The sequence below is a fragment of the Rhinopithecus bieti genome, unplaced genomic scaffold (genome assembly GCF_001698545.2).
Source record: "Rhinopithecus bieti isolate Rb0 unplaced genomic scaffold, ASM169854v2 scaffold_21649, whole genome shotgun sequence".
Lineage (NCBI taxonomy): Eukaryota > Metazoa > Chordata > Mammalia > Primates > Cercopithecidae > Rhinopithecus > Rhinopithecus bieti.
In genome coordinates this window covers 1,356,070-1,380,676 of record NW_016811584.1, presented here as the reverse complement: position 1 = coordinate 1,380,676, position 24,607 = coordinate 1,356,070, and the positions used below count along the sequence as shown (strand labels likewise).

The window sequence follows — 24,607 nt, the reverse complement described above, 5'->3', positions numbered from 1 at the left end:
GTATTGGGGTGGGAGTTACCCGATTTTCCAGGTGTTGTGTGTCTCAGTTCCCCTGGCTAGGAAAAGGGATTCCCTTCCCCCTTGCGCTTCCCAGGTGAGGCGATGCCTCGCCCTGCTTCAGCTCTCGCTGGTCAGGCTGCAGCAGCTGACCAGCACTGATTGTCCGGCACTCCCTAGTGAGATGACCCCAGTACCTCAGTTGAAAATGCAGAAATCACCGGTCTTCTGTGTCACTCGCGCTGGGAGTTGGAGACTGGAGCTGTTCCTATTCGGCCATTTTGCTCCGCCCCCGCTCTGGTTCCCTTTGTATTCTCTTCAGCCTCAGGGAGGCCCTTTCCACATTGTAGTACTCACAGCTCTATCTTGAAAGTAAGGAATTCCAGCTGAAGAAGAGCTTATCTTTCCCAGCTGTTCCCACTAGAATCATAGTATGGAGTCTTGTTGGACCAATGTGGGTCACATGCCCATCACTGAACTAGCTACCATGTCTGGAGGATACAATATGATGGTTGACCAGGTGTGGGTCATGTTCTCACCCCTTGCACCATCCAGGATGGTGGAGTGAAGGGAGTCAACCTTACCTAAACCCAATGAACTGTGAATAGGGGGTTTGGAACAATTTCTCTAAGGAAAATAGTGACAGTATTATCAGAAAGTGTGTATTTGGGAGAGGGGAAAGGGATGAATGATAGGCGGGTGAAAATAAAAGATACTCCTGTATATTGCTATTAATGTACTTATCTCATTGAGACACTTACCTTCAAAATCTATTTATTGACTATTTGATACTAGGCACAAAACTAGGTGTTTTATAAACATCATCTTACTTATTTCTTACAATAGTAGATGGTATTATAAGATCTCTTATTGTTGTAAAGCTGAAGAAAAATAAAACACAGTAAAGACTTCCTAAGAGGAAGAACAGGAGGCCATAATGCACCCCATTAAGGCTATATGGGTGCTAAAATTGAAGGGATACTCACAATGCTGTAGCCCCAGCTACATAAAATCTTCACTAATATACTTCAGTAACCATGATGGGAACTTCTTCTCCTTTACCATTTCTGTACAGATATGAAGTGGTTAATATGAATATTAAGGTCAACCAAAATGGGAAATAATTCTCACGAGGACAGCCTGAAAGATATGTGTGAAAGGGAAACGAGATAGGACTGTTGTTTTCTCTGGTAATATCATTGAGGATCTGGCTATGTGTTTAGGCATCCCATTGGTTGAGTTACCTCTTTTTCTTCTAACTCCAGGATAGCTAGTAGGTTTGTATTCATGTGTCAATGCCAGTTGATTGGTGGTAAGCCATCTAGAGTGTTGTGTTGAGAAGAATTCTGAACTTGTGGAAAAGAGGACTGTGATAGATTAGTGATGTTTGTAATGAGTACAGGAGGCGAAAGTAACAACATGAATGCCGAATATTTGACAACCCAGGAAACAGCAGCTTCTCAGAGTCACTTTCAAGCCACATATGTATGGGGGTTATGCCCCAAAGGAGGGGTCTTTTTATAGCTAAGGTCTCCATGATGGGGAATTCTGTGGGAATTTTCTGGAGGTTCCAACTCTAACCTTAGCACAAACCAATATTGAGAGCTTCATTTTCCTAAGGAATACACCTTATTTTTCACTTTGAGAATTTTTATCTTGCTTAGGGGCAGGGTGGGGGGGGAGGGGAACTTATAAAACTTTCACCTGTAGTAGTAAAGTTTTAGAGTTGCTTTTCTTTCTAAATGAACATTATGGGTGTGGCTCTTTCTATCTGTCTATTATTAATCACCTATCTACATAGATTCATTTATTATTATCTTTATTTATATATTTAAAATATACAGTTAGAGTTCTGAAGAAATTTGTTTTTAATTATTCTTTTTTTCACTCTAGATATTTGAGTGGAGTTATTTTCTGGTACGGACTGTGAAAAGAATGCGGTGAAAATTCTGGACAATCGTGGAACTATTAGGTCAAACCCCAACTTAGTATAGCATTTCTTCTCTTCAGTAACACCTCATAATACAAGAAAAATGTATGGAAGTGCAAGAACAATCACCAATCTGGAAGGTAGCCCTTCCAGATCCCCTCGTTTGCCAAGGTCTCCTCGTTTGGGCCACCGAAGAACAAGTAGTGGGGGAGGTGGAGGAACAGGCAAGACTCTGTCTATGGAGAATATCCAGTCCCTCAATGCAGCCTATGCTACGTCTGGACCCATGTATCTGAGTGATCATGAAGGGGTGGCTTCAACAACTTACCCAAAGGGCACTATGACTCTGGGAAGGGCTACGAATCGAGCTGTATATGGAGGCCGTGTCACAGCCATGGGGAGTAGTCCCAATATTGCTTCTGCTGGACTTTCCCACACAGATGTCCTTTCATACACAGATCAACATGGTGGGCTGACTGGCTCATCCCATCATCACCACCACCAGGTCCCCTCCATGTTGAGGCAGGTAAGAGACAGCACAATGTTAGATCTTCAGGCCCAGCTGAAAGAACTGCAGAGAGAGAATGACCTCCTCCGGAAAGAGCTCGACATCAAGGACAGCAAGTTGGGATCTTCCATGAACAGTATTAAGACTTTCTGGAGTCCTGAGCTTAAGAAGGAGAGAGTCTTGAGGAAAGAAGAAGCAGCGCGGATGTCTGTCCTCAAGGAGCAGATGAGGGTTTCCCATGAAGAAAATCAGGTAGGTCATGACTCATCTCAGTATTTTTCAGCCTTGGCTTCTCACTGAGTAGTTGATGCTTTGCAGATGGTACCACGACCTGTGCAGAAGAAAGTTTGGCATCATCAAGAAGGTTATGGCTTAGTATGTGTTTGACTTGGACACTATGAGAGAGCATAGGAAATATACCATTACAGCTTGTGATTTCCTTATTTTCCAATAACTTTTTCACATGGTTGCAGATGGGGAGAGGGGTGGGGTGGGGAGGATCATTCCTCATTGCCTAACTTTTGTACTTGGCTAATTTTGTTTTCTTTTTCAGCAGTTGCAACAGCTGTTCAGATGTACCTCCTTCTGAATAGAAGAAGAAAATGTTAATTTCTGTAAGAACAAACACTTTAACGGCAACATTTAGAGGGCCACATTTGACTGGTGAATTGATTTTTATTTTTAAGCACCAGCACCATTATTTCCTTCTAGAATGAGTGACGTTTGTTCTCTAAGTAGCAAATTGAACAATATGAAATGGAATTGGATCAAATGGGTTTGCTTTGTTAGAGATACACAATAAATTTTAACTTGGTGTTTTTGCCTTCATCCATTCAGCATTAATTAATTATCAACTACGTGCAAGTCACCTTCATACTCTTCTTTGATCCATCCTTCATGCCACAGGAAGAACAGGTTCATGGTGTCTTTCTGCAGTTATGCTATTTTCCTGCATTAAAGCCCTTAGTGATTACTCATTGCCTCCAGAATAAAGTCTACCTTCTTGACTGAGCCCATAGCACTACTACCAGAAGGCCTGGGCCAACATTTCCAGCCTTTTCTTGTGCCACCTCCCTCCACATCTGTGCTTTCTGCATCACTGCCTGGTAATTCCTGCACACATCCAAGGTTTTGCACTGCCATGCCCTTGCTCTTGCTGCTCCCTTCCACTGGTGGCCTTCTCAGCACCTGCTTTTCCTGCCACCTCTCTTTCAATCCCAGCCAGTCTTCATTTCCAAATCCTACCTATTCTGTCAGGCCTGTTTTTTATGCTGCTATTTTCTTTTCTTTTTTAATGCCTACTCTATTTCCTAAAATGCTGCTATTTTTATAAGAGCTTTGGAATCAGACATACCTGGGTTTATACTCCAGCTTCATATCTCTCTCTCTATCTCTCTCTTTTTTTGTTTTAGAGACAGGGTCTTGCTCTGTTGCTCAGGCTGGAGTGTAGTGATATTGATCATAGCTCACTGCAGCCTTGACCTCCTGGCTCAGATGATCCTCCACAACTCAGCTTTCTGGGTAGCCGGGACTACAGGCACATAGCACCACAGCCTGCCAATTAAAATTATTATTTTTTCTGTAGAGACAAGGTCTTGCTATTTTGCCAAGGCTGGTCTTGAACTCCGGGCTTCAAGGAGTAATTCCAAAGTTCTGGGATTGCACACCTGGCCCCAGCTTCATCTGCAGTTGGTGCTTATAGAAGTGCTAAGAGCTGGGGCATAGGGAATGTGATACCACATGGCTCAAAAATTCCCAGATATTATTTAACTTTCTGAAGGAAACTGAGATAACTCTAAGTTGACTGAACAAGTGATTTTGCAATTACTGGCTTTGATGTTGGTCTAATGAAGTGCTCTGCCTTTCTTGGAGTCATCTGCTGACCCTCCTAACTGTTTCCCTGGCAACTTCTTTGGAGTTTAAGCGCCTGTAGAAGCATTTGTGATCTATATGAAAATCTGCCTTTTGTCCTTCTTCTATGTGTAGAAAACAATCACCTTATCCTTTTGATTATCTAACAGAGCCAAAGCTAGTTTTCGGTTCATAGTTGGAACCGAAAGCTTTGTTCTTCACTCTAAAATGATGCTCTTCAGTATCATTTCTGCTTCTTTCTGATTTTGCTAGTTCATAAAGTTTTTATGAACCTGTTCTACAATGCACATTTCCCCCCACTTTTATACTGGTTTTCTCTTCATTTTAATTTTTTGGAAAATTGTTAAAGCAGTTTAGGAATGGTGCAAACAGGGACAAAAAGTTTGAAAGCTCTTCTCTAAACTGTTAGCTCCAAAGTGACTTATCTCATGCTTCTTTCATTAAATTTATCTTTGAGCACAGACCCCAATTATACATGTATATTTATTTATAAATTACAGGATGTGTTATGCTGCCAATGTATTATGTGTCTTCTATGACATCCACAAAGAGTTAAATGTAGATGAGATAGAGCAAAATAATACACTGAGATACATTTTAGTGACATATAAAACCTTTTTCACTTTTATTAAAAACATTTCGCACCACTTATCCATTTCATAAGGGTTAGTTCAGTTTAGAATAGGTGATATCCATAATTCCACTTAACTGTCTCATGTTGCCATAAGCCATGAGTGTGTGAATGCTTAAGGGCACTTCCATTATCCCTTCCTTGTTCTGGTCTGTACTGTGATCACAGGATACCTTGGTATTGTAGGTGAAATGTGACTGTGTGGCATAAGACTTAGTGAAAGCTCCAGTATTAATCTGTATATTTAATACAAGTAAAATGCAATTTTCTCTTTTAGATTAAAAAATGTAAAATGAGGAAGAATGGAGATTTTGAAAACTCAGTTTACTTGCAATATGATGTCTTACAAAGTAAAAAATATAAAGATTGACAAAAAACAAGTTATTAAAAAAAACGGTCTTCTCTTTTTGGAAGTATATTAGGATCCCTTTTAGAAGTATAGGAGTACCTGTTGGTCAGGATAGGGTAAGTTTTGCTGCAGTAACTAACAAACTTCAAATCTCAGTGAATTTACATATTAGAGATTTATTTCTTATTTGCCTAAAGTATGAAGCAGGTCAGGTGACTCTGTGGGACAGGTCTTTTCTGTGCAGTGACTCAGGATCCAGGATTTCTGCATCTTGATGCATGGTTTCAAAGGTTGCTACAGCAGGGGAAGAGAGTGACTGGAGATGGCACGTTGGTTCTTTAATTCCTTGAACTGAAAGTGACATAATTGCAGGGAGTAGGAGGTGGAGTCCTCTCTTCTGTCCAGGAAAGGGAGGAGAGACACCTATATGGTGGATAACTACCAGTGGGGTTTTTATGTTTGTCCAAAAGTGGAGCTAGGTGAAATAAAGTTTGGGGAGCAATCTTCTGCTATTGCTGTTTTTTCTATTGCACTGCTAGTGCTACCAGTAGACATTTGTTGAGGGCCTCCTGTGTGCTAGGCATAATGCTTAGTGCTTTGTGTACATTATCTTATTTAGTGATTCCATCAGTCATCTGAAGTAGGTGCTAGAACTTTTCTTATTTTACAGATGAAGCATAAATGTAGAGAGAATAAGCAACTTGTCCGAGTTCACACAGTTGGTAAGCAGCATAGCTAGGGTTTAAGGCATTGGTCTATTTCATGCCAAAGTCATGCCAACCTTAACTTTATGATCACTACCTCCTTAAAAGATCACTGAGCTGTGATTTAGTGTTATAGGAAGATCCTACTTCATACATGCTAGATGAAAAAATGACTCGTTTTGATAAGATGATTAAGAATGTGATTATTATTATCATTATTGTTTTTATTTTGAGACAGGGTTTCACTCTGTCACCTAGGCTGGAGTGCAGTGGTGTGATCCTGGCTCACTGCAGCCTTGACCTCCTGGGCTCAATCACTCCTCCCACCTCAGCCTCCCTAGTAGCTGGGACTACAGGTGTATGTCACCATGTCTGGCTAATTTTTGTACTTTTCTGTAGAGATGGAGTCTTCCTATATTGCCCAGGCTGGTCTTGAACTCCTGGGCTCAAGTGATCCTCCCACCTCAGCCTCCCAAAGTGCAGTGTTATCTTGGTACTGTCACTTGTGCTTTTGCCTCATGATGTGTTTTCTTAAAATGGAGAAGAGTGGGGCAAGGGATTATGGACATCTAACTCTTTGGAATGCCATGATTACAGGTGTGAGCCACTGCACCTGGCTGGAATTTGTATTCTTAACTAGGAATGTATTTCTTTTTCCTAGAGATGGTTTTTGTGCTATTTAGGGTTTTCACCATTTACCATAACTTAATTTCCTTTTAGAGGAAAATCATGGAAACTTTTCTGTATGGAAGAAAGAAATACAAAAGAGATAAGGGACATTTGATTATGGTTTCTTATCCACAATAACCAGAGATTGCATCTACCAAGGTAATTCTTTCAGGGGTATTTAGATATTTAGAATTTCACTAACCTAAGTTCTAATGATCTAAAATAATTTGAACTGTTCTGTGTGAAGAGAAATTGGAAGCAAGTCCATTATAGGGTAGAGGTAAGGAGATTGAAGTGCTCTTGTATAGGAAGTTCATAGTTTTATAAATATAATGCTAACTAGCACAGCCCTTTCCTTCTTATGTGCAGTATAGTCGCGGGCTCCTGCACATCAGTTTCTTTGCAGTAGATTTTGAAGTCCTCATGGTTCTGTCTAAGGGAGCTGAACCCAATTCCAGATCTAAGGGAGGATGCTGAACTCCCTCTCTGTGTTACAGGGAGTGCAGGACTGTTTGGAACCTTGGGGCTAATGAGTAGGTGGCCGTGACCAAATTTCTTATTTGCAAAGGGTTGATACTTAGGTTCTTGGATGGATATGCCATCCCTTCCTCCATTCCCACTTCTCCTCCACCTGGTTCCCTCCAAGGCCTTAGCCACGCATCTCTACATGAATATAAATACATTTGCTTTACTGCTAAGAGTTGCAGCAGTGAAATTTAGGATCATGTGCTTGTTTGTATAAACCAGAGTGCACGGATGCAGTGTTATCTTGGTGCTGTCACTTGTGCTTTTGCTTCATGATATGTTTTCTTCAATTGGAGGAGAGTGGGGCAAGGGATTATGGACAGCTAATTCTTTGGAATGGCATGAACCCATAGCCCATGCTCTCAACGTCACACCTGTAGAACAATTGCGGGAGAGATGAGGAGAAAGTATTGAGAATGGATGTTCTGCTGCTACGTGAGGTAGCCCCTTATTATTTTTAGTGGCCTGTGGTATTGGGATAGGTGTTATGAGGGGCAGGGCTGATGAGAGGGTGGATACAACTGTAGGGAAGTAAACTGAACCTACTTTCTCTATAAGAATATAGGTTTGTCTTTTCTTTATATCTTTATTCTATTGTGTGATGGAGATCAAAGAAAGGAAACATAGGAGTGAATACTTTTTTTTTAAGGTTCATGAAAACTTCTATCTTGTAGTTTGGTACATAAGAGTTATTGACTTTTCATATTCCCAGGTATTTTGTGCAATTGTTAACGTTGTATTTCTAATGGATTTCTTCCAAATTAGGTATACATACAGCAATTTTTAGACATTTTCCTAGGTTGTGCATGGCTAGCCAAGGCTCTGCATGAATATAAATAGCATCACACACTAGGAGATTGTACTAGATCTAATATTTACCCATCTTGTGTGTGCAGAAGTGGGACAAGGTCATTGGGAAACGTAACCCAAGAAGTGTAAGTAAACCTGTCTGGGGAATGTTACAGCTTTTAAGCAATGGTTATATGATCATTTCTATTTTTGGCTTAACACAATAGGAAAGAATCTACTCTAAATCAATATTAATATGAGTTTTTGATGAGTTTTTGATCCAGTTTCAACATAGGATTTATTGATTCTTATTTTGAACATGAAACTTGCAAAGATCGAGACGGATCACATTTCTGTGTTTCCTTTATCAGTACTGCTTTTCTTTTATTTGTATAACTGCAGGGCCTTTTCTTTTCTTTTCTTTCTTTCTTTTTTTTGAGACTGAGTCTCGCTCTGCCGCCCAGGCTGGAGTGCAGTGGTGTAATCTTGGTTCACTGCAACCTCCACCTCCTGGGTTCAGGGAATTCTCCGGCCTCGGCCTCCCGAGTAGCTGGGACTACAGGTGTGTGCCAGCACGTATGGCTGATTTTTGTATTTTTAGTAGAGATGGGGTTTCACCATGTTGGTCAGGCTGGTCACGAACTCCTGACCTCAGGTGATCCGCCCGCCACGGCCTCCAAAAGTACTGGGATTACAGGCGTGAGCCACCGTGCCCAGCCTGCAGGGCCATTTCAACAGGGGTCGTTCAACTATGTTCTATTAAAATACTAACTTCACTGTGAGTATCCAGATATGATGAGTTGTGCCAATTGGAAGTGAGTGATAGAATTTCATCAGGTTTGTGGGTGGAACTCAGATGTACTCACTCCTCAGACTTGCCTTACCTCAGACTTACCTTCTTCCAGGCTCCTTTCTTTCTACCACTATAAGTCTAAGAAACCATGGATCCTTCAAAGCCAGTATTTCCAAAATGTGTGCAGGGTGATAACACTTTTCTTTTTTTTTTTGAGACGAAGTCTCGCTCTGTCGCCCAGGCTGGAGTGCAGTGGCCGGATCTCAGCTCACTGCAAGCTCCGCCTCCCAGGTTCACGCCATTCTCCTGCCTCAGCCTCCCAAGTAGCTGGGACTACAGGCGCCTGCCACCTCGCCCGGCTAGTTTTTTGTATTTTTTAGTAGAGACGGGGTTTCACCGTGTTAGACAGGATGGTCTCGATCTCCTGACCTCGTGATCCACCCGTCTCGGCCTCCCAAAGTGCTGGAATTACAGGCTTGAGCCACCGTGCCCGGCAGATAACACTTTTCAAAAGGGATTTTCTGGTCAGTCCAGTGTCACACCCAACATATTGGATATGCTTATCCTGGAAATTCATAATGCATGTGTTTTGTGGGGGTTGAATTATATATCCCCCACAAAAAGATATGTTGGAGTCAGAGTGATGTGAACAGCAGACATTTACCGTCTCAGAGTTCTGGAGGGAAGAAATCCAAGATCAAGGTGTCCGCAGGTTGCTTCCTTCTGAGGGCTGTGAGGGAAGGGTCTGTTCCAGGCCTCTCTCCTTGGCTAGTGCTTGATCACCTTCTCTCTGTGTGTCCTCACGTCATCTGCCCTCTGTGAGTGGCTGTGTCTGCATCCAAATTTCTCCATTTCATAAGGACACCAATCATATTGGATTTGAGTCTACCCTAATGACTTCATTTATGATCTCTGTAAAGATCCTGTCTCCAAAGAAGGTTACATTCTGAGGTACTGGTATTTTGTCGGGGGGAGGGATACACAGTTTGACCCATAACACATGCAGACTAATGTAACATATTACCATATGAAATGCTCTCTTTCAGTTAAAAATGTTTACTAGGCTGGGTGCAGTGGCTCACGCCTGTAATCCCAATACTTTGGGAGGCCAAGGCAGGAGGATTGCTTGAGTCCAGGAGTTTGGGACCAGCTGGGGCTATAGCAAGACCCTGCCTCTACAAAGCAATCAAACAAAAAAACCCCCGAAAAACAAGATATGTATTAAAGTTGGTTAATTCACCAATTTTCTAATCTTACTCCACTGTGAAACTTTTTTTTTTTTTTTTTTTTTGAGGCGGGATCTCACTGTGTGACCCAGGCTGGAGTGCAGTGGCATGATCACAGCTCACTGCTACCTTTGCCTCCCTAGGGTTAAGTGATCCTCCTTCCTCAGCCCCCGAGTAGCTGGGACCACAGGTGCACACCACCACATCCAGCTAATTTTTTTTTTTTTGTAGAGATGAGGTTTTGCCATGTTTCCTAAGCTGGTCTTGAACTCCTGGGCTCAAGCAATCCACCTGCCTCAGCCTCCCAAAGTGCTAGTATTACAGGGGTGAGCCACTGTGCTCTGCCAAAACTTAAACTAAGCACCTATGTATTAGGCAGCTAGTGCTGCAATAATGCTGTGTAACAAGCCATCTCAAAACCTATGGCTTAAAACACAAGCATTTATCTGTCTCCCTCACATATCTGCAGGTTGGCTATAACTTAGGTTTAGGTATGTTCCACATCTCTACATTCTCCTTGGAACAGCAGCTATTCAGGGCTTCATCCTCTCATGGTGGATCACAAATGCCAAATGTACAACTAAACCCCACAAACATGTTTAAAGCCTTGGCTTTCATCATTTTCACCAACGTTCTGTTGGCTAAAGCATGCGATGTAACCAAGCCCAAAGTCAGTCATGTGGAGGAAATTTACTCCCTGCCAAGGCAGAGAGGGAGTGGAGTGAATATACATACATATATTTAACAACAGTCCCATCTGTTACAAATTATAAATATTCCTAGAAATAAGGGTATAAGGCCACACTTTGGGAAAGGCTGCTCTGCTTCAGGAGCATCTCTGGAAGTGATACCTTAAAGGAGACCTGTGAAGGTGGATGAGCACTTTCTATGTGGTTCCTTCCATGTCTGGCCCTTCCAAAGTATCCTGATGGTGCTAGACATTCAGATGCAGTCACTCCTCACACCTGTCTTTTCCCTTACCTTCTCTCAGGCTCCCTTCTTTCCACTAGTATAAGTCTGAGAAATCCTGACTCAGCTTCAGGCTCCTCCTCCTCTTCCTCAAGTATCTGGCCAATGAAACCCAAGTGGAAATCTGGGGGATTCTAGGAAATCTTTTTCCTTCCTGATAAAGGAACAAATATCACCAGCAATTCTCCCCAACTTCTTTCTGTCTTGAGGGTTGATGTGATGGATGGAGCTGTGTCAGCCACATTATAAGCATGAAAGAAAGGCCAAGGAAAGAAAAGAATAGACAAGTCCAGAGACGTGTGAGCTGCCATCTCTGAGCGACTGCACCAACAGCAGCAGTGACCTGCCTCTAGATGTCTAGTCATGTGAGAAATGAAACCCAGAGTTGTTTAAGTCACTGTTGTTTGGGCATTCTATTACTTGCAGTTCACCAATTGATAAAACATCAGAAACCATTAATTGATAACTGTTATTCATAGTAATTGCCAGTCCCGATAACCTTCCCCCACCCCAACAAGCCATGGCATGTTTCAGGGAGGTTCAATGAAATCTTAAAGGACCTTACACATTCAAATGAAGAAACCTCCTTACTAATTAATTTGGGCAAGACTTCAAAGTAGTGACACAAACGCTGCTCAAAGCCTGCATAAGCCAAAACAAAACAAAACAAAACATGTTGGGGGGGTGAATTGATTAGTTCTTGTAACAAAATTACAGGAAGGATTAGGTGTGGAGTTTGGGGTTACTGGATCCAGGGCCTTAAACTGTAGCAGGACTTTGTCTCTCACCATCGCTTCATCTCTGGTTCTCAATGTCTGCCTCTGTCTGTGTGTGAGCCTCATTTTTTCCTTTGTGTGGTGGGCAGTCTTGGCTGCCAGTACCCTAGGGTAACAATTGAACGGTCAAGAGAGCCTTATGTCTTCCCTTCCCGCCTGGAAAGTTCATGGAGGGACTCTGATCCCGCCTTGTTCATATCCTCCCTCCAGGACTTGGTGAGTGTGTATGTGTGAGTGTGTGGTTGGGGGATAGTGGGGACGGGTATGTGAGAAGAGGTTACTGCGATTAGTGACCGTATTAGAACTGCAGGTGTTGAGAGAGGAGCAGTTCTCTAAAGGAACTGGGATGAAGAGGGACCAGATGCTCCAAGACAAAAACAGATGTCAACTGCCTTGACTTGAGCTGTCCTTAGTCACCTATGCTCTCCAAATGTTTTAAGGGCTTATCAGTCATAGTGGGGTCTGAGAACTTAAGAAGTCAATCATATGTTGCATCTGTGTGTAAGGTGTTTCATTTTAATTCCGAGTTGAAGTGTGAGTGCTTGTGTGTTTTCCCCAATGTTACATAGGCACACGGATTTAGAACTGGATAATATAGTTTAGCACCACAACATACCTTGGAATGCTGAATCTCAGAAGGACAAATAAAATGACTCCATCTTCTCATCTTGAAACAGTCTTCCTTAGCTCTTCAGAGAACTGTAGCTTTTCTCTACTTTTCCAGAGAGCTGGAAAAATTTTGGTCCAGACTTAGATGATGACCTACTTAGATGGAAACTACAATTTTAAATGCCTTTCATAGATGAGTGAAAACTTCTTTTGGTTTTGAAGATAGATGAGATGGCACAGAGCCAACAGTTGGTTTCTTTGTTTGCTAGAAGGTAGGAGAATGATTTGAAGTGAACTATACATCTTTGTCACAGATGTCAGCTGGTTTTGGCCTCAGTAATCTCTTGCAGTCGGCCCTAGAATCAGCCATGTGTACCACATTAGTGGCCTTACAGATTTTTATTCCCAGGTTTTCTTCTGAAAGACTTGGCTAATGGTAGGAAAATAAACATTCTTGTGTGCTGGACCTTGGGAGACCTAAATGATTTCCATCTTCCATTTTTCTCTCTGGATTACTTTATTTGGGTGATGGGATTATAGCAGCACATAAGCTACCAAAAAAAAAAAAAAAAAAAAAAACCAAAACATTTCAGGGTGTTTCAATGAATAGGTTATTTTAGTCTCACCTGTGCCAAGGGCACTTGTTGAAACCAAGCTCCAAGAGGGAAAGACAGGAGGAGTGGTCACCCCCAAAACATTCACCCCCAAAATATTCACTGTTGTTGGCTATCGACAGCATCCTTAGAGAATTTTAAGAGGCACGTCTATGTTAACAGCAGAAAAGTAACAGAGCGATTTTATGGGCCAAAGCAGATGGGGTGGGTTCTGAATGTGGCCTCTTCTGGCCAGAACACAATTTCAGTTTCTATAATTAGTTGCAGGTGGAGCTCTTGTGTTGTTGTTTCAGAGTCCACTGACATCAGTGTGCAAAGTCCCACCACCCCCAGTTGGCATTTGGACTCAATAAGTGGTTTGGCTTCACAGGAATATAGAAAATTGTAAATCTGTTTCACAGACACACACAGATAAAGCTGCTGTAAAGGTCAGGTTCTGAAAGCTGTGGAAAGCATTTCAAAAGTTTGGGAAGTAGGTTTTTAGGTAGAGCGTGGGCATGCAACCAAGAGCTGGGGCAGTCTGACAACTGAATTCTGGCACGTGCAATTTCTTCTGTTTCTCTGTGAAGCCAGCGCTTGATTGTGTCTTGTAAGTGATGTGCAGCCATTTTGTTTTTCAGTAGGAAAGATCTGGTGAGAAGTAAAGATCGAGGCAGCTACTTTTCATCCTACAAGCCCATGGCTGGGCGTGAGCTGTCTGGTTTGGCTCCATACATTGATCAAGTTAACTTGGTAGTTATCAACTGTGGGTGTTTTTTTCTCCAGGGGACATTTGGCAGTGTCTGAAGACATTTTTGACTGTTACAACTTGGAGGATGGTAGCTACTGGCATTTAGTGAGTAGAGGCCAGTGATGCTGCTAAACATGCTACAGTGCACAGGACAGCCCCTGATGTCTGGCTCAGAATGCCAGTGGATACAAAGTTGAGAAACTGAGTTAACTAGACGATTACTATAACTTCATTTTGCATATCATGCTTTGCCTTCACTGAATGCTTTACCTTCACTTTGTGAACTGATGATCAAAATGCATGTATTTTGTAAAATGATGGTATAAAAACTAAAACATGATTCATCATTGTGTGGGAAAGAATGAATTGTCAATGATGTCTTTTTAAAATATATTCTTCCAATTATGGATTAGTAATCATGAATCTTCAAATTTCTTGAATTCTTTTAGAAGTAGACATTTGGTAAATAGGTGTCAATCTTGTTAGGAAATGGACAACTCATAAAGGAAATAAACCTATTTTATAAAACTATAATTTCTTTACACTTTCACTGACGTTATGGTGGCTTTTGTCCATGTCTGACAAAAGGGGAGGGGAAGTAAGCATTTTTGAGCACCTTCTATGTGCCAAGAATTTGCTAGTTTCTTTCCATGTGTGAGCTCAACAGCCCTGCAAGACACATGGCATCTCTATTTTATGGAAGAGAAACAGGTCACAGAGAGATTGAGTGACTTGCCTGAGGCCTCACCGATAGAGCTGGGATTGGATCTCTGCTATGCTTAGCTCTAAAATTGTTTTCTTTCCACTGTCATGAAGGGAAAAACAACAAACTTGCTTGAAAACCAAGGAATCCAGTACTGAAATGGAAGTGCTAAGATAGAGTAGAAGAAGCAGTGTGTTGCCTGACAGCATCTTAAGCATGCTGTCAAAGAAGTATACAGAAAGGACAGAGAGCAAGAACAAAGAAGGAAGCAAGGAACAGGCAAGGAGGGAGGGCCAGCGGGAGGTAGCAAACACATTCTTGTCAAGTAAATGAGCAGAGGAGAATGCCAAAGGAGCACTCCTGTCTTGGAAAGCCATCCAGAAGGATGGGAGGAAGCAACTCCAGGACTGGCTGGAAAATTAAAACCACAGGTGGCAGAGGAATGAGGGAGATTCTCTCTCAGGATGCTCATTAAAGGCCTGGCAGATCCTTTCAGGTGGTTGTGACTTTGACAAATTCCCTGACTCTACAAGAGCAGAGCTTCAGGGACAGGGCAGCTCTTTACTTTGGGTTACTGGACTTCAGTGAGGATGGTCTCATTAATAGAACTCCTCCTGTCCTTACCTCTACCTTCAGGAATTTCAGAGTACCTCACTAGCCTCCTAGCCCAGGGGGCCTTCAATAGGCACCTCTCAGCTTCCTCCTCAGTTGGTTTCTGACCTCACTGGGGTGATACACTATGCAGGCTTTGTCTTTTGTTCCACATCTTGTGTCTCAAAATCAGATCTTCCTCTCTTGGGTCCCATCCTTTCTGATTTCTGCCTCTGCCAGCAACTTTCCCCTGTGAAATCTCTTTTTTGTTCTTTTTGAGAATCCAGACCATTTATTTACTAATTTATTCACTTTCCCTCATTTAAGGGAGAATATGGTTGCAAGTAGCAGAAACCCATTCAAGTTTCAGGAAAAAATAAGTAGGGAGGAGGGATTTGCTGGGAGCATATAAGGATACCTACTAGACATTAAGGGTAAGTAGGGCAGCCAGGTGTCACATGGAGTGGGAATCTGGGGTCAGTTGGAAGATGATGAGGAATATGAACAAAGCCAGTCTCCATCTCTGTCTCTGCTCTGTCTCTCCTATATATACATACACATCTCTGTCACTCTTATTTTCTCTCTTAATATCTGTTTTTATATATCTCTTGTGAAAAAGTGGCACTCAAGGAAAGCATGTGTATTTTCTTCATTCAAGTGCTCACCAGGGACAGCCTAGAGTTGTGCTGTTGCAACTTCAAATTCAGAGAACCGATAATACAATTGACCTAGCTTGGGTCTAGTCTCTTCTAGGTCCAGTCAGCTGTGGCCAAGGGAGTGAGTCACACATCCATGCCCCCTCAGCAGAGTTATGAAAAAGGTCTCTCTGAGAAAGGGGCATGATGAGTAGATTCTGTAGCAAGGGAGTGTGTGGGTAAGGTGGTGAGGAGGAAAGGACAGCCATTGCTGGGAAATATGCTTGTGCAACATGTAGTTAGAAGCTTGCCTTAGTTCTAGTATTAGGAGGACCAAGACCAATCCAGAAAGACTTTTATAGTCTGAATAGTTAGCTTCTGTTAACCTCTGTCTATAACTAGTTAGTCTCTGTCTATAACTAGCCATTTCAATAACAACTTCAGTAACCTCCTGGAATCTCTAACCTCCACACTCACTTCTTCACTCCTTACCTCTCTTGTGCCCCCTAGAGAAATTCTGGAAGTTATATTGACCAATACCAGGATCAATTAATGTTATTTTACCATAGTGGATCCACCTGGCGCTTTTATATGCTATCAGAGTGCATCTTTGATGGAATTAAAACAAATTCTCCCCTTTCTATAAATTCCTGTAGTTTTACTGGAGACTTTGGTCTCCAAAGTGGATGGGAAAATAGTACTAATTAGGATCTGTACACTTTTAGAAGTATGTAATAATTTGGTGGTTTCCATTTTAAAGTATAATTGGGCCAGGCATGGTGGCTTATGCCTGTAATCCTAGCACTTTGTGAGACAGAGGTGGGAGGATCACTTGAGCCCAGAAATTTGAGACCAGCCTGGGCAAGATGGCAAGATCCTGTCTCTATTAAAAAATTAGCCAGGTGTGGTGGTGTGTGCCTGTGGTCCCAGCTACTTGTGAGGCTGAGGTGGGAGGATCACTTGAACCTAGGAGATCATGCCTGCAGTGAGCTGTGTTCATGCTACTGCACTCCAGCCTGAGTGACAGAGTAATACTGTCTCCAAAAAAAAAAGTATAACCATTTAAGTTCTAAAAACGAGTGGCTCGTGAGTACATATTATCTGAGAAGGAATGGAAAGAAATTAAAATTCACTGATTCATCCCTTGGAAAAGCTTTCTAAAATATCTATGTGAAATATAAAAGTTTCCAAGGAATCCTAAGACCAATAGAAATCAGTAAATCTATGAGATGAAGAATTGGACAGTGCACATCATGGCCAGATTTAGAACTTGCTTAAATTTAGAAATGTGCCAAATAATAAATAAAACTGCCTTCTCAAAAATTTTTAACTTCTCTTCGGGATTTTTACCTTTGGGAAGCCATGTACTCTTTGAGAGCTGATGAAACCGTCATAATTTTCCCTAGAAAGATGTGCATAACCTGAATTGTGCACAACATTTCACTTCCTCATCCCTACTGCAAACTTGAAGGGCATCTCAGGATATTTAGATCAAGATCCTCTGTCTAGATATTACCACTTCATAAAATGTTGCACATGTATTGGGAGTAAGTAGTTCCCAGTGATTAGTGAAACAAATGAGCTTTTGATAGTATGAGACATGTCTTCAGTTCACTGCTATTCAGTTTGTGCTGAGAAATAGGGGGCATGTGCCAGGATTTTGGTGATAAACGGTATGTACTTGGTAAGGTAGAAACTTGCTGATGGACTGTACTGCATTCAGTAAATGTATTCAGATATAATATACTGGAGGTGGTGGATTTTAGTCTACCTTCAGGAATAAGTTACCTTGAAAGAGTTTGCATAGCATTAGGTGTCATAGTAAAGCACATCTTTAAATATTTTCATTAAGGACTTTTTGTTCATTACGCTTGTCTGTGGGTATGAAAATTCCAAGTTTACCTCTGACAATTCTGTTTCACTTATTTGTAATTGCAACTCAAATTTCATACTGCAAATGCAATTATGCTGTAGGCATTTGTGATAGAGCAAGGAACGAATGATTTTGGTGAATTATCAAGTGAGGGTTAATTGGGTACCTACCATGTTCCCAGTTATATGCCAAGGGGTGAAGAAGCCACTAAAGAAGTGTAAAGTGCCCTTTCTGTCCCCTTACCATCTTGTGAAAATCATTAGAGGTCCATTTCCTTTTTCTATGTAGACTGTGAATAAGGAATGCAGTACTGATATACCTTTTTGGTTATGGGTAGTTAACTCTATCTTGGAGCTTGACGTGAGCATGAAGTTTGGTCTAGGGAAGAAAGCTTCTTGCCTAGTTTATTTACCTTTCTGGAAGAGCCATTGATGTGACCTATCTCTGTCTTCTGTAGAAGCCTAGCCAGAGTCTAGGAGAGTGGGCACAGTATCCTCCTAACATCCAGCCAGTGTAGGGCTTCTGGAAGTGTTTGGGGTGGGGGAGTTGGGGAAGGCCTGAGCCCCTGCCTTTCTCAGGCAAGCATGTAAAGTCTGTGAATCACTTCACTTTCCCATTTAGTATACCCAACTAACTACAATATGTTCCCCTGATCAGTAAGAATAATAAACAATCAGTATGGTTTATAAAGTACTTCCCTAAATGAAATAATGCTGAAGGCCTCATATATGATATCTCATTTAATCCACATAATGACCCTATGAAATAGGTACTATTATTATTATATGTATTTTTTTTTTTTTTTTTTATGTGAGCAAAGCAAGGCTCAGAGGAGAGGTCACTTGTCAAAAAGTTACAGTTAGCAAGTGGCAAAGCTAGGGTTGAACCCAGGCAGACTAACTCCAAAGTCAGTCTCCAGTGTCAGGGTTGACTGTAGTATGGAGCATCTAGCTCTGTGTACACAGGGGATCTTAGGACAGGCAATGACTCTGAATTAAACAACTTTGAAGCCCATGTAAAAGAAAGTCATCCCCTTTCCAAATTCTATGTTTTTTTTTCCGAGACAGGATCTCGCTCCATCACCGAGGCTAGGGTGCAGTGGCAATCATAGCTTACTGCATCCTTGATCTTCGGGGCTCAAGCAATCCTCCTTCCTCAGCCTCCTGAGTAGCCAAGACTATAGGTGTGTACCAACACGCTCACCTATTTTTTTTATTAAATTTTTATTTATTTTTTGTAGAGACAGGGTCTAGCTATGTTGGCCAGGCTGGTCTTGAACTCCTGGCCTCAAATGATCCTCCCACCTTGGCCTCCCAAAGGACTGGGATTACAGGCATGAGTCACTGTACCTGGCCCCTTTCGAAATCTTATTCAGTACCTCTGATGAACCTAGATGAGATAGTCTCAATTTGGTGCCAATCTTGAACCCTACTTAACACTTATCAGATGTTTCCTACCCTCACTGTAGTGACATTACTACATGATGCTTACCTTGTAATCCTAGTAGCCCTAGTTTTTACCTTTGCATCTGATATGCTGCCTATTCAAAGAGTTTCTGTGAGCAGAACTGGCAACATGGTGTTAGTGGAGCCTGCCTCTCGGTTCCTGCTTTGTTTTCTTTGATGGTGGTTGAGAGCACCAGCTTTGGAGATGGATTACTAAGGTTCCTTTCTAGCTGTGAGACTTTGGTTAACTTTATCTCTCTCACTTTCCTTACCTGTGAAATAGATGTGGTAGTAGTTTAAGTTATCCTATTGTTCTTTCCCCTTTATAGAGTCAGTGGAATTAGAATACCCTACTCTTGAAACCAAGTTCAGATGAGCTGCTTAGGAATCGCTAGGAGAGTTTTCTTGACCTAGGTATTGACTCCCATAGTTGAATCCAAGCCAGTTTGTGTTAATTTTCATATGGCTGCCCTGGACAATTCTGGGCCACAGCCAGACCTTTCTTGTGCAAAAAATAAAAATAAAAAAAAAAAAAGGAAAGAGTCACTTTTACATTTTTCTGGTAGGCTACATTGAAATATGTCCCACAGCATGAGATGGCAAATATAAATTCAGTGTCATTATAGGGAGTAATAGAAAAAAAGATAAGGGTGATTTCCCAGTAAACACTATTATCTGAATCCTCAGAAAAGGTAGACGCTTATGTTGCTCAAAGAAAGATCACATGGTTTCCAGATCTACCTAACTATACATATTAATCCAACCAGCTAGAAACATGAGGACTCAGAGGAGATGTTTGATTGATTGGTTTTTATAAACTTTGGCCTGTTTTGCTCATCTCAGTCTACAGAATCCATCTGCTGCATAATATCTGGCCAGCTAAGACTCTTATAATGATACTTTAGTAGTTTGTACCAAAGAAATTATCCCCCCAGTCAAGTTCTCTAACTCAGATCTCTGCACTGGCCTTTAGATATGTCTACCCACTTTCTACTGGCAAGGTCACTGGTGCCACCCTATCTGGCACATCAAAAAACATGATGACTGAATGACTGAAATGGTTTAAGTCAATAAACATGGAACCATGTGCTGAGCTAAGTGCTGAGGGTAGAGTAATAGAAAAAACTTCCTGCCTGTATGGAGCTTTCATTCTTGTGGGGGTACTAAAAGGAGTCTTGAGCCACTGGGGGAGACCAAGGGGTAAAACAGCTTCAGTGTAGAGAGAGATCAGGAGTTGTTTTATTTGTTTTTGTTTTTTCATAAATCATGTTTTGTTGTTGGCAAAGCCTTATTCATCCAAGTGGTGATGTTGAGTAGGGAGGTGGGTTTGGTGGAATTTGCATTCTTGTGGCCTCTGCCAGAACATCATCATGGCATGGTTAGGGTGGATTTGGGGCTGCAGTGGCTTGGAAGTGTTAATGTTGCTTTTTATACTCTTCTTACAAGGAGGTTAGCTTTGAAGGGTGGTAACTGAACAAGATGCATAGTTTGGGGAATCTCTCCCTGCCTTCTACGTGTGACATAGTTGACCATATTTTTAACTTGTAGGGAATGGGCCAGTATGAAGAGGGGCTGTTGGTGGAACCAAGCCTGGAAGAGTAGGGAGACAGATCAGCTTTGGGCAGGAGGTGAGGTTTCTGTTCTTCAAACCTCAGGAGGAGGTGGTCAGAGAAAGTCCAGATAAAGAGACATTAGTAGATGTGGAGTAGAAGTACATTTTAACCTAAAAAGACTGCTTGGTATATAAAAAAGAGAAAGCCCCTACTAGGAATTAAGTTAACTTGGCTTTGATGCCAAATTAGATGTGATGTTGGCAAATCACCTCCTTTGCCTGGACCTCAGTTTCCCCTGCTGCATCATCATACTGAATACAATTGTTTCCAAGGCTCAACTTGGTTAAAACCTGTCATGACTCTAAGTCACTCAAAAATTTTCAGGAAAATTAAGAGTGCTTTGGTGACAAAAGAAAGTCAATGCTGTTATGACTCATGAGTGCGATTTGATGAGGGCATGGGGCTAGGGTGAGGCAGGTGTAGTTGAAGCAGGCAAAAGTATTTGTGTTGGCTGTCCTATTTGATGTGCTGGTGGTTCTATTCAAGCGCTGCTGATGGGGTGATTTGCTTGCAATGGGATGACACAGCAAGCCCATTACCATGCTTGGTGGAGACGGGAGCTACCAGCATTTCCCCGGGAGAAAATTTTACAAGTAAAGGCTAATTTTACTTTTGCTGTTGATGGCATTTCTCAGCTATACTAATTACCATCCCGATAGAAATGCTGCAAAAATATACCCTATCCTCCCATGAGTGCAGAGGGGAAAAGAGGTTGTTCTTGAATAATCCAAGAAAAGATTTTACCTGTGGATTCCAAAGCTACAGTGCTTCCTTACTCATGGCTTTCTTCAGTGGCAGATGCCCTGGCTTAAATACAGTTTCTATATTTCCCTTACTTTCAGCATTTGGACTATGTGATCTATTCCCTATTCAGAGTCGATTACAAATAAAATTATTTTAGGAAGAAAAATGATAGTTATAGAGTTAATGTTTTGTCTCAGTTTTTAAAAAATATTTTGTAAATTTGGAAATTATATTTTGCTTTCTCCCTTCATTCCTTAATAAATATTAGGGTGTGTACCTATCTGTCTACCCATCCATTCATCCACTCATTAAAATAACATTCCTGAATATAGCAGTTGTTTTGTATATAGTTGTTGAATGAAATGTACAAATATATACAGAGCCAAGGCCTCTTGAGCTCATGAGGCCAGGATGCCTAGGTCCAATTCTGGCTCTGCTACAAGTTGGCTGTGTGACCTGGGGAATTAGTTCTTAAGATTGAAAATTGGAAGACTTCATGTAAAAACCTGCATTTCTTCATTTCCCTGAATGCCAGGAAGATCTGGTAGCCCTGAGCCCAGTGAGCTGGAGCTAAGCATTGCTGCTTACCTTATGTAGGACGTTGTCTCTCCATGTTCCTCTGGTCCACCCCTTGGTTGATAGATGTACATTTTTAGTTTAAATGTGAAATGAAGAACATTTTTAAATTCAAGATGTTGGTAAAATATGGATGTCTTTTGGTCTCAGAGTCCTGAGTGAAAACTCTGACTGTACCTGGTGGGGTGGTGGCAGGGGGGAGAGAGAGAGAGAGACATCTTTTTCTTTCTTTCTTTTTTTTTTTTTTTTGAGACACAGTCTTGCTCTGTTGGCCAGGGTGGAGTATGGTGGCGTGATCTTGGCTCACTGCAACCTCTGCCTCCTGGGTTCAGGCGATTCTCCTGCCTCAGCCTCCCAAGTACCTGGGAATACAGGCGCGTGCCACGACACCCGGCTAATTTTTTTGTATTTTTAGTATAGACTAAAAAATTCACTGTGTTAGCCAGGATGGTCTCAATCTCCTAAACCTCATGATCTGCGCCCCTCAGCCTTCCAAAGTGCTGGAATTACAGGTGTGAGCCACTGTGCCCAACCAGAAGGAACATCTTTTTTTTTTTTTTTTGAGACCGAGTCTCGCTCTGTCACCCAGGCTGGAGTGCAGTGGCCGGATCTCAGCTCACTGCAAGCTCCGTCTCCCGGGTTCACGCCATTCTCCTGCCTCAGCCTCCCGAGTAGCTGGGACTACAGGCGCCCGCCACCTCGCCCGGCTAGTTTTGGTATTTTTTAGTAGAGACGGGGTTTCACCATGTTAGCCAGGATGGTCTCGATCTCCTGACCTCGTGATCCGCCCGTCTCGGCCTCCCAAAGTGCTGGGATTACAGGCTTGAGCCACCGCGCCCGGCCGAGAAGGAACATCTTAATAATTCTCTTGACTTCAAGGAATTTGAGAGCTACCCCCACAGAACTGGAAAATAGGAAGGGACCTCATTTTGGATATCTGGGGAAGGAGAAAATAGTAAGTTGTAGCAGGCATTGGTTAATTCTCAAAAGTCAAAGAGAGTTGACATGATTATGGATAATGATGAAAGTCTAGTGCCTGGCCTAGAGTGGAACAATAGGAAAGGTAGAAAAGTTCCCAGTAGATTAAGGTGCCACCACCACTTTATGCTAAGAAGGCAGATGCAGAGGCCCTTCCAGGGAACATGCTTTGCAGGGGAGGAGCTGCCTTTGTTTGCTTTTCTGATGACTTGGATTTCTACAGCTGCTCATGGTTCTTGAACTTCCTTGAAAAAGTACAGGCAGAATTGTGATGAAATCAGCATCCCAACCTTGCCTTTCCTAAGGACACTGTTAATTCCAGTAGTATTTAGCTTCATTCCAGCAACTACCTTGGATTTTATATTGGGGTAGAAGAGATCAGACAAGGGCTGTGGTTTGTATGGGTGCACGTGTGTGCATAGGCCCAGTGCTATAATTAAAGCAGAGTAACCATGACAACAGATTGATGGTTATTTGGTTTGGGGGAGAAATTTCCTGAGGTGTTTCATGTTCTTGTTTTTCTTCAAACCTGCAATATTATTCAGAAGAGTGTTAGGAAATTCAGTAAATCAGAGGGCATTGTGCAATGAGCACTGTTCTTTGAAAAAATATAGCTTATGATACACATTTTCCATCAGAAGGTAATATGAATTTGTTAGGAGTTTGGGTGGGGTTTTGGTGTCTGAATGCCATTGTTCTTTTTCCTCTCCCCAGTGGCTGACCAAGAGGACTATGCACTTAGGGACCAGTAGTCAAATGGAGGATGGAGTGTGAGTTTATTAATTCTGAGGATGGGCTCAGTGTCCTTCCATGCAGGGATTTTTTGATTAGGTGAGGAAGCTTGCTACTCCCTCCATTCCCAGGACCCAAGATGGCCATACCTGCTGCACACTGACCCCATGCAGCCACCGTGCTCAGGGGGAGATCAGGTTAGCAAGAGAGGAGGCTGTAGTGTGCTTACTGCATGGATACCCAGAAGTGAAAGAATAAAGATGGTTTGGCAAGGCCCTGTCCTGACAGGCTGGAATACTGGGTGGATGGCAGTGTTGCCTGGGGAAGTAGTGTTTCCAGGAGTGGTCACCAAGCCAGAGCATGAAGGTGGAAGGCTCGGGGCTGCCTTGCCCTGTTCAGATCCACAACTTGGAGTGAGGGGCACAACTGTGGGCCTTTTGCACTACAGTGACCCTGTCCACCAGCACAGCATGTCCCAGTCAGTGTCCTGGTCTCTGGTCAGTCATATTAGGCACTCCTTTTTCCATCAGGACCAATAAGGACTGGCTAAGAGGTGTAAGTTGAGGGTGATAGATATTACCTCTTGATGTCCAACCCCCACATAAGAAATTGGTTAATAGCATTTGTCACAAATGTCCACCCATAAAGATAAATCCTGTTAATATGTCTATCTGTTTTTTTCTAGGCACTGCCATATTCCTGACTTTATAGTTTACCCTTTGTCAATAATTAAGTAGACATTAGAATAAAATAATAGTAATAGCTAACATTTATTGAGAGCTTACTGCATACCAGGCACATGTATTGACTTACTCCTTATAATGACACTGTGATGTGGGTGTCATTTTTGTTCCTGTTTTACGGATGAGAAATTTGGGATATACAGCTCACAAATGGTGCCAACCATGGAAACCAACCCAGGTAGGTTGGACTCGAAAGTGCCCATCTGTGAACACTGCATAATTATGTCTCTGAAGGTGGTAGATATGAGATACTGAAGAAGGAGCCAGTCCAGATGTCCAAAGA

At 42.1% G+C, this 24,607-nt stretch overlaps 1 protein-coding gene across 1 annotated transcript in view; it reads left to right on the top strand.

Annotated features, from left to right (window-relative positions):
• The window catches only part of ERC2 (ELKS/RAB6-interacting/CAST family member 2), a 905,732-nt gene that overhangs the window by 35,502 nt on the left and 845,623 nt on the right, over positions 1 to 24,607 (top strand). Inside the window, 1 exon segment of the mRNA XM_017894219.1 lies at positions 1,891 to 2,687. Coding sequence (XP_017749708.1) covers positions 2,031 to 2,687 — 657 coding nt within the window. The 5' untranslated portion in view covers positions 1,891 to 2,030.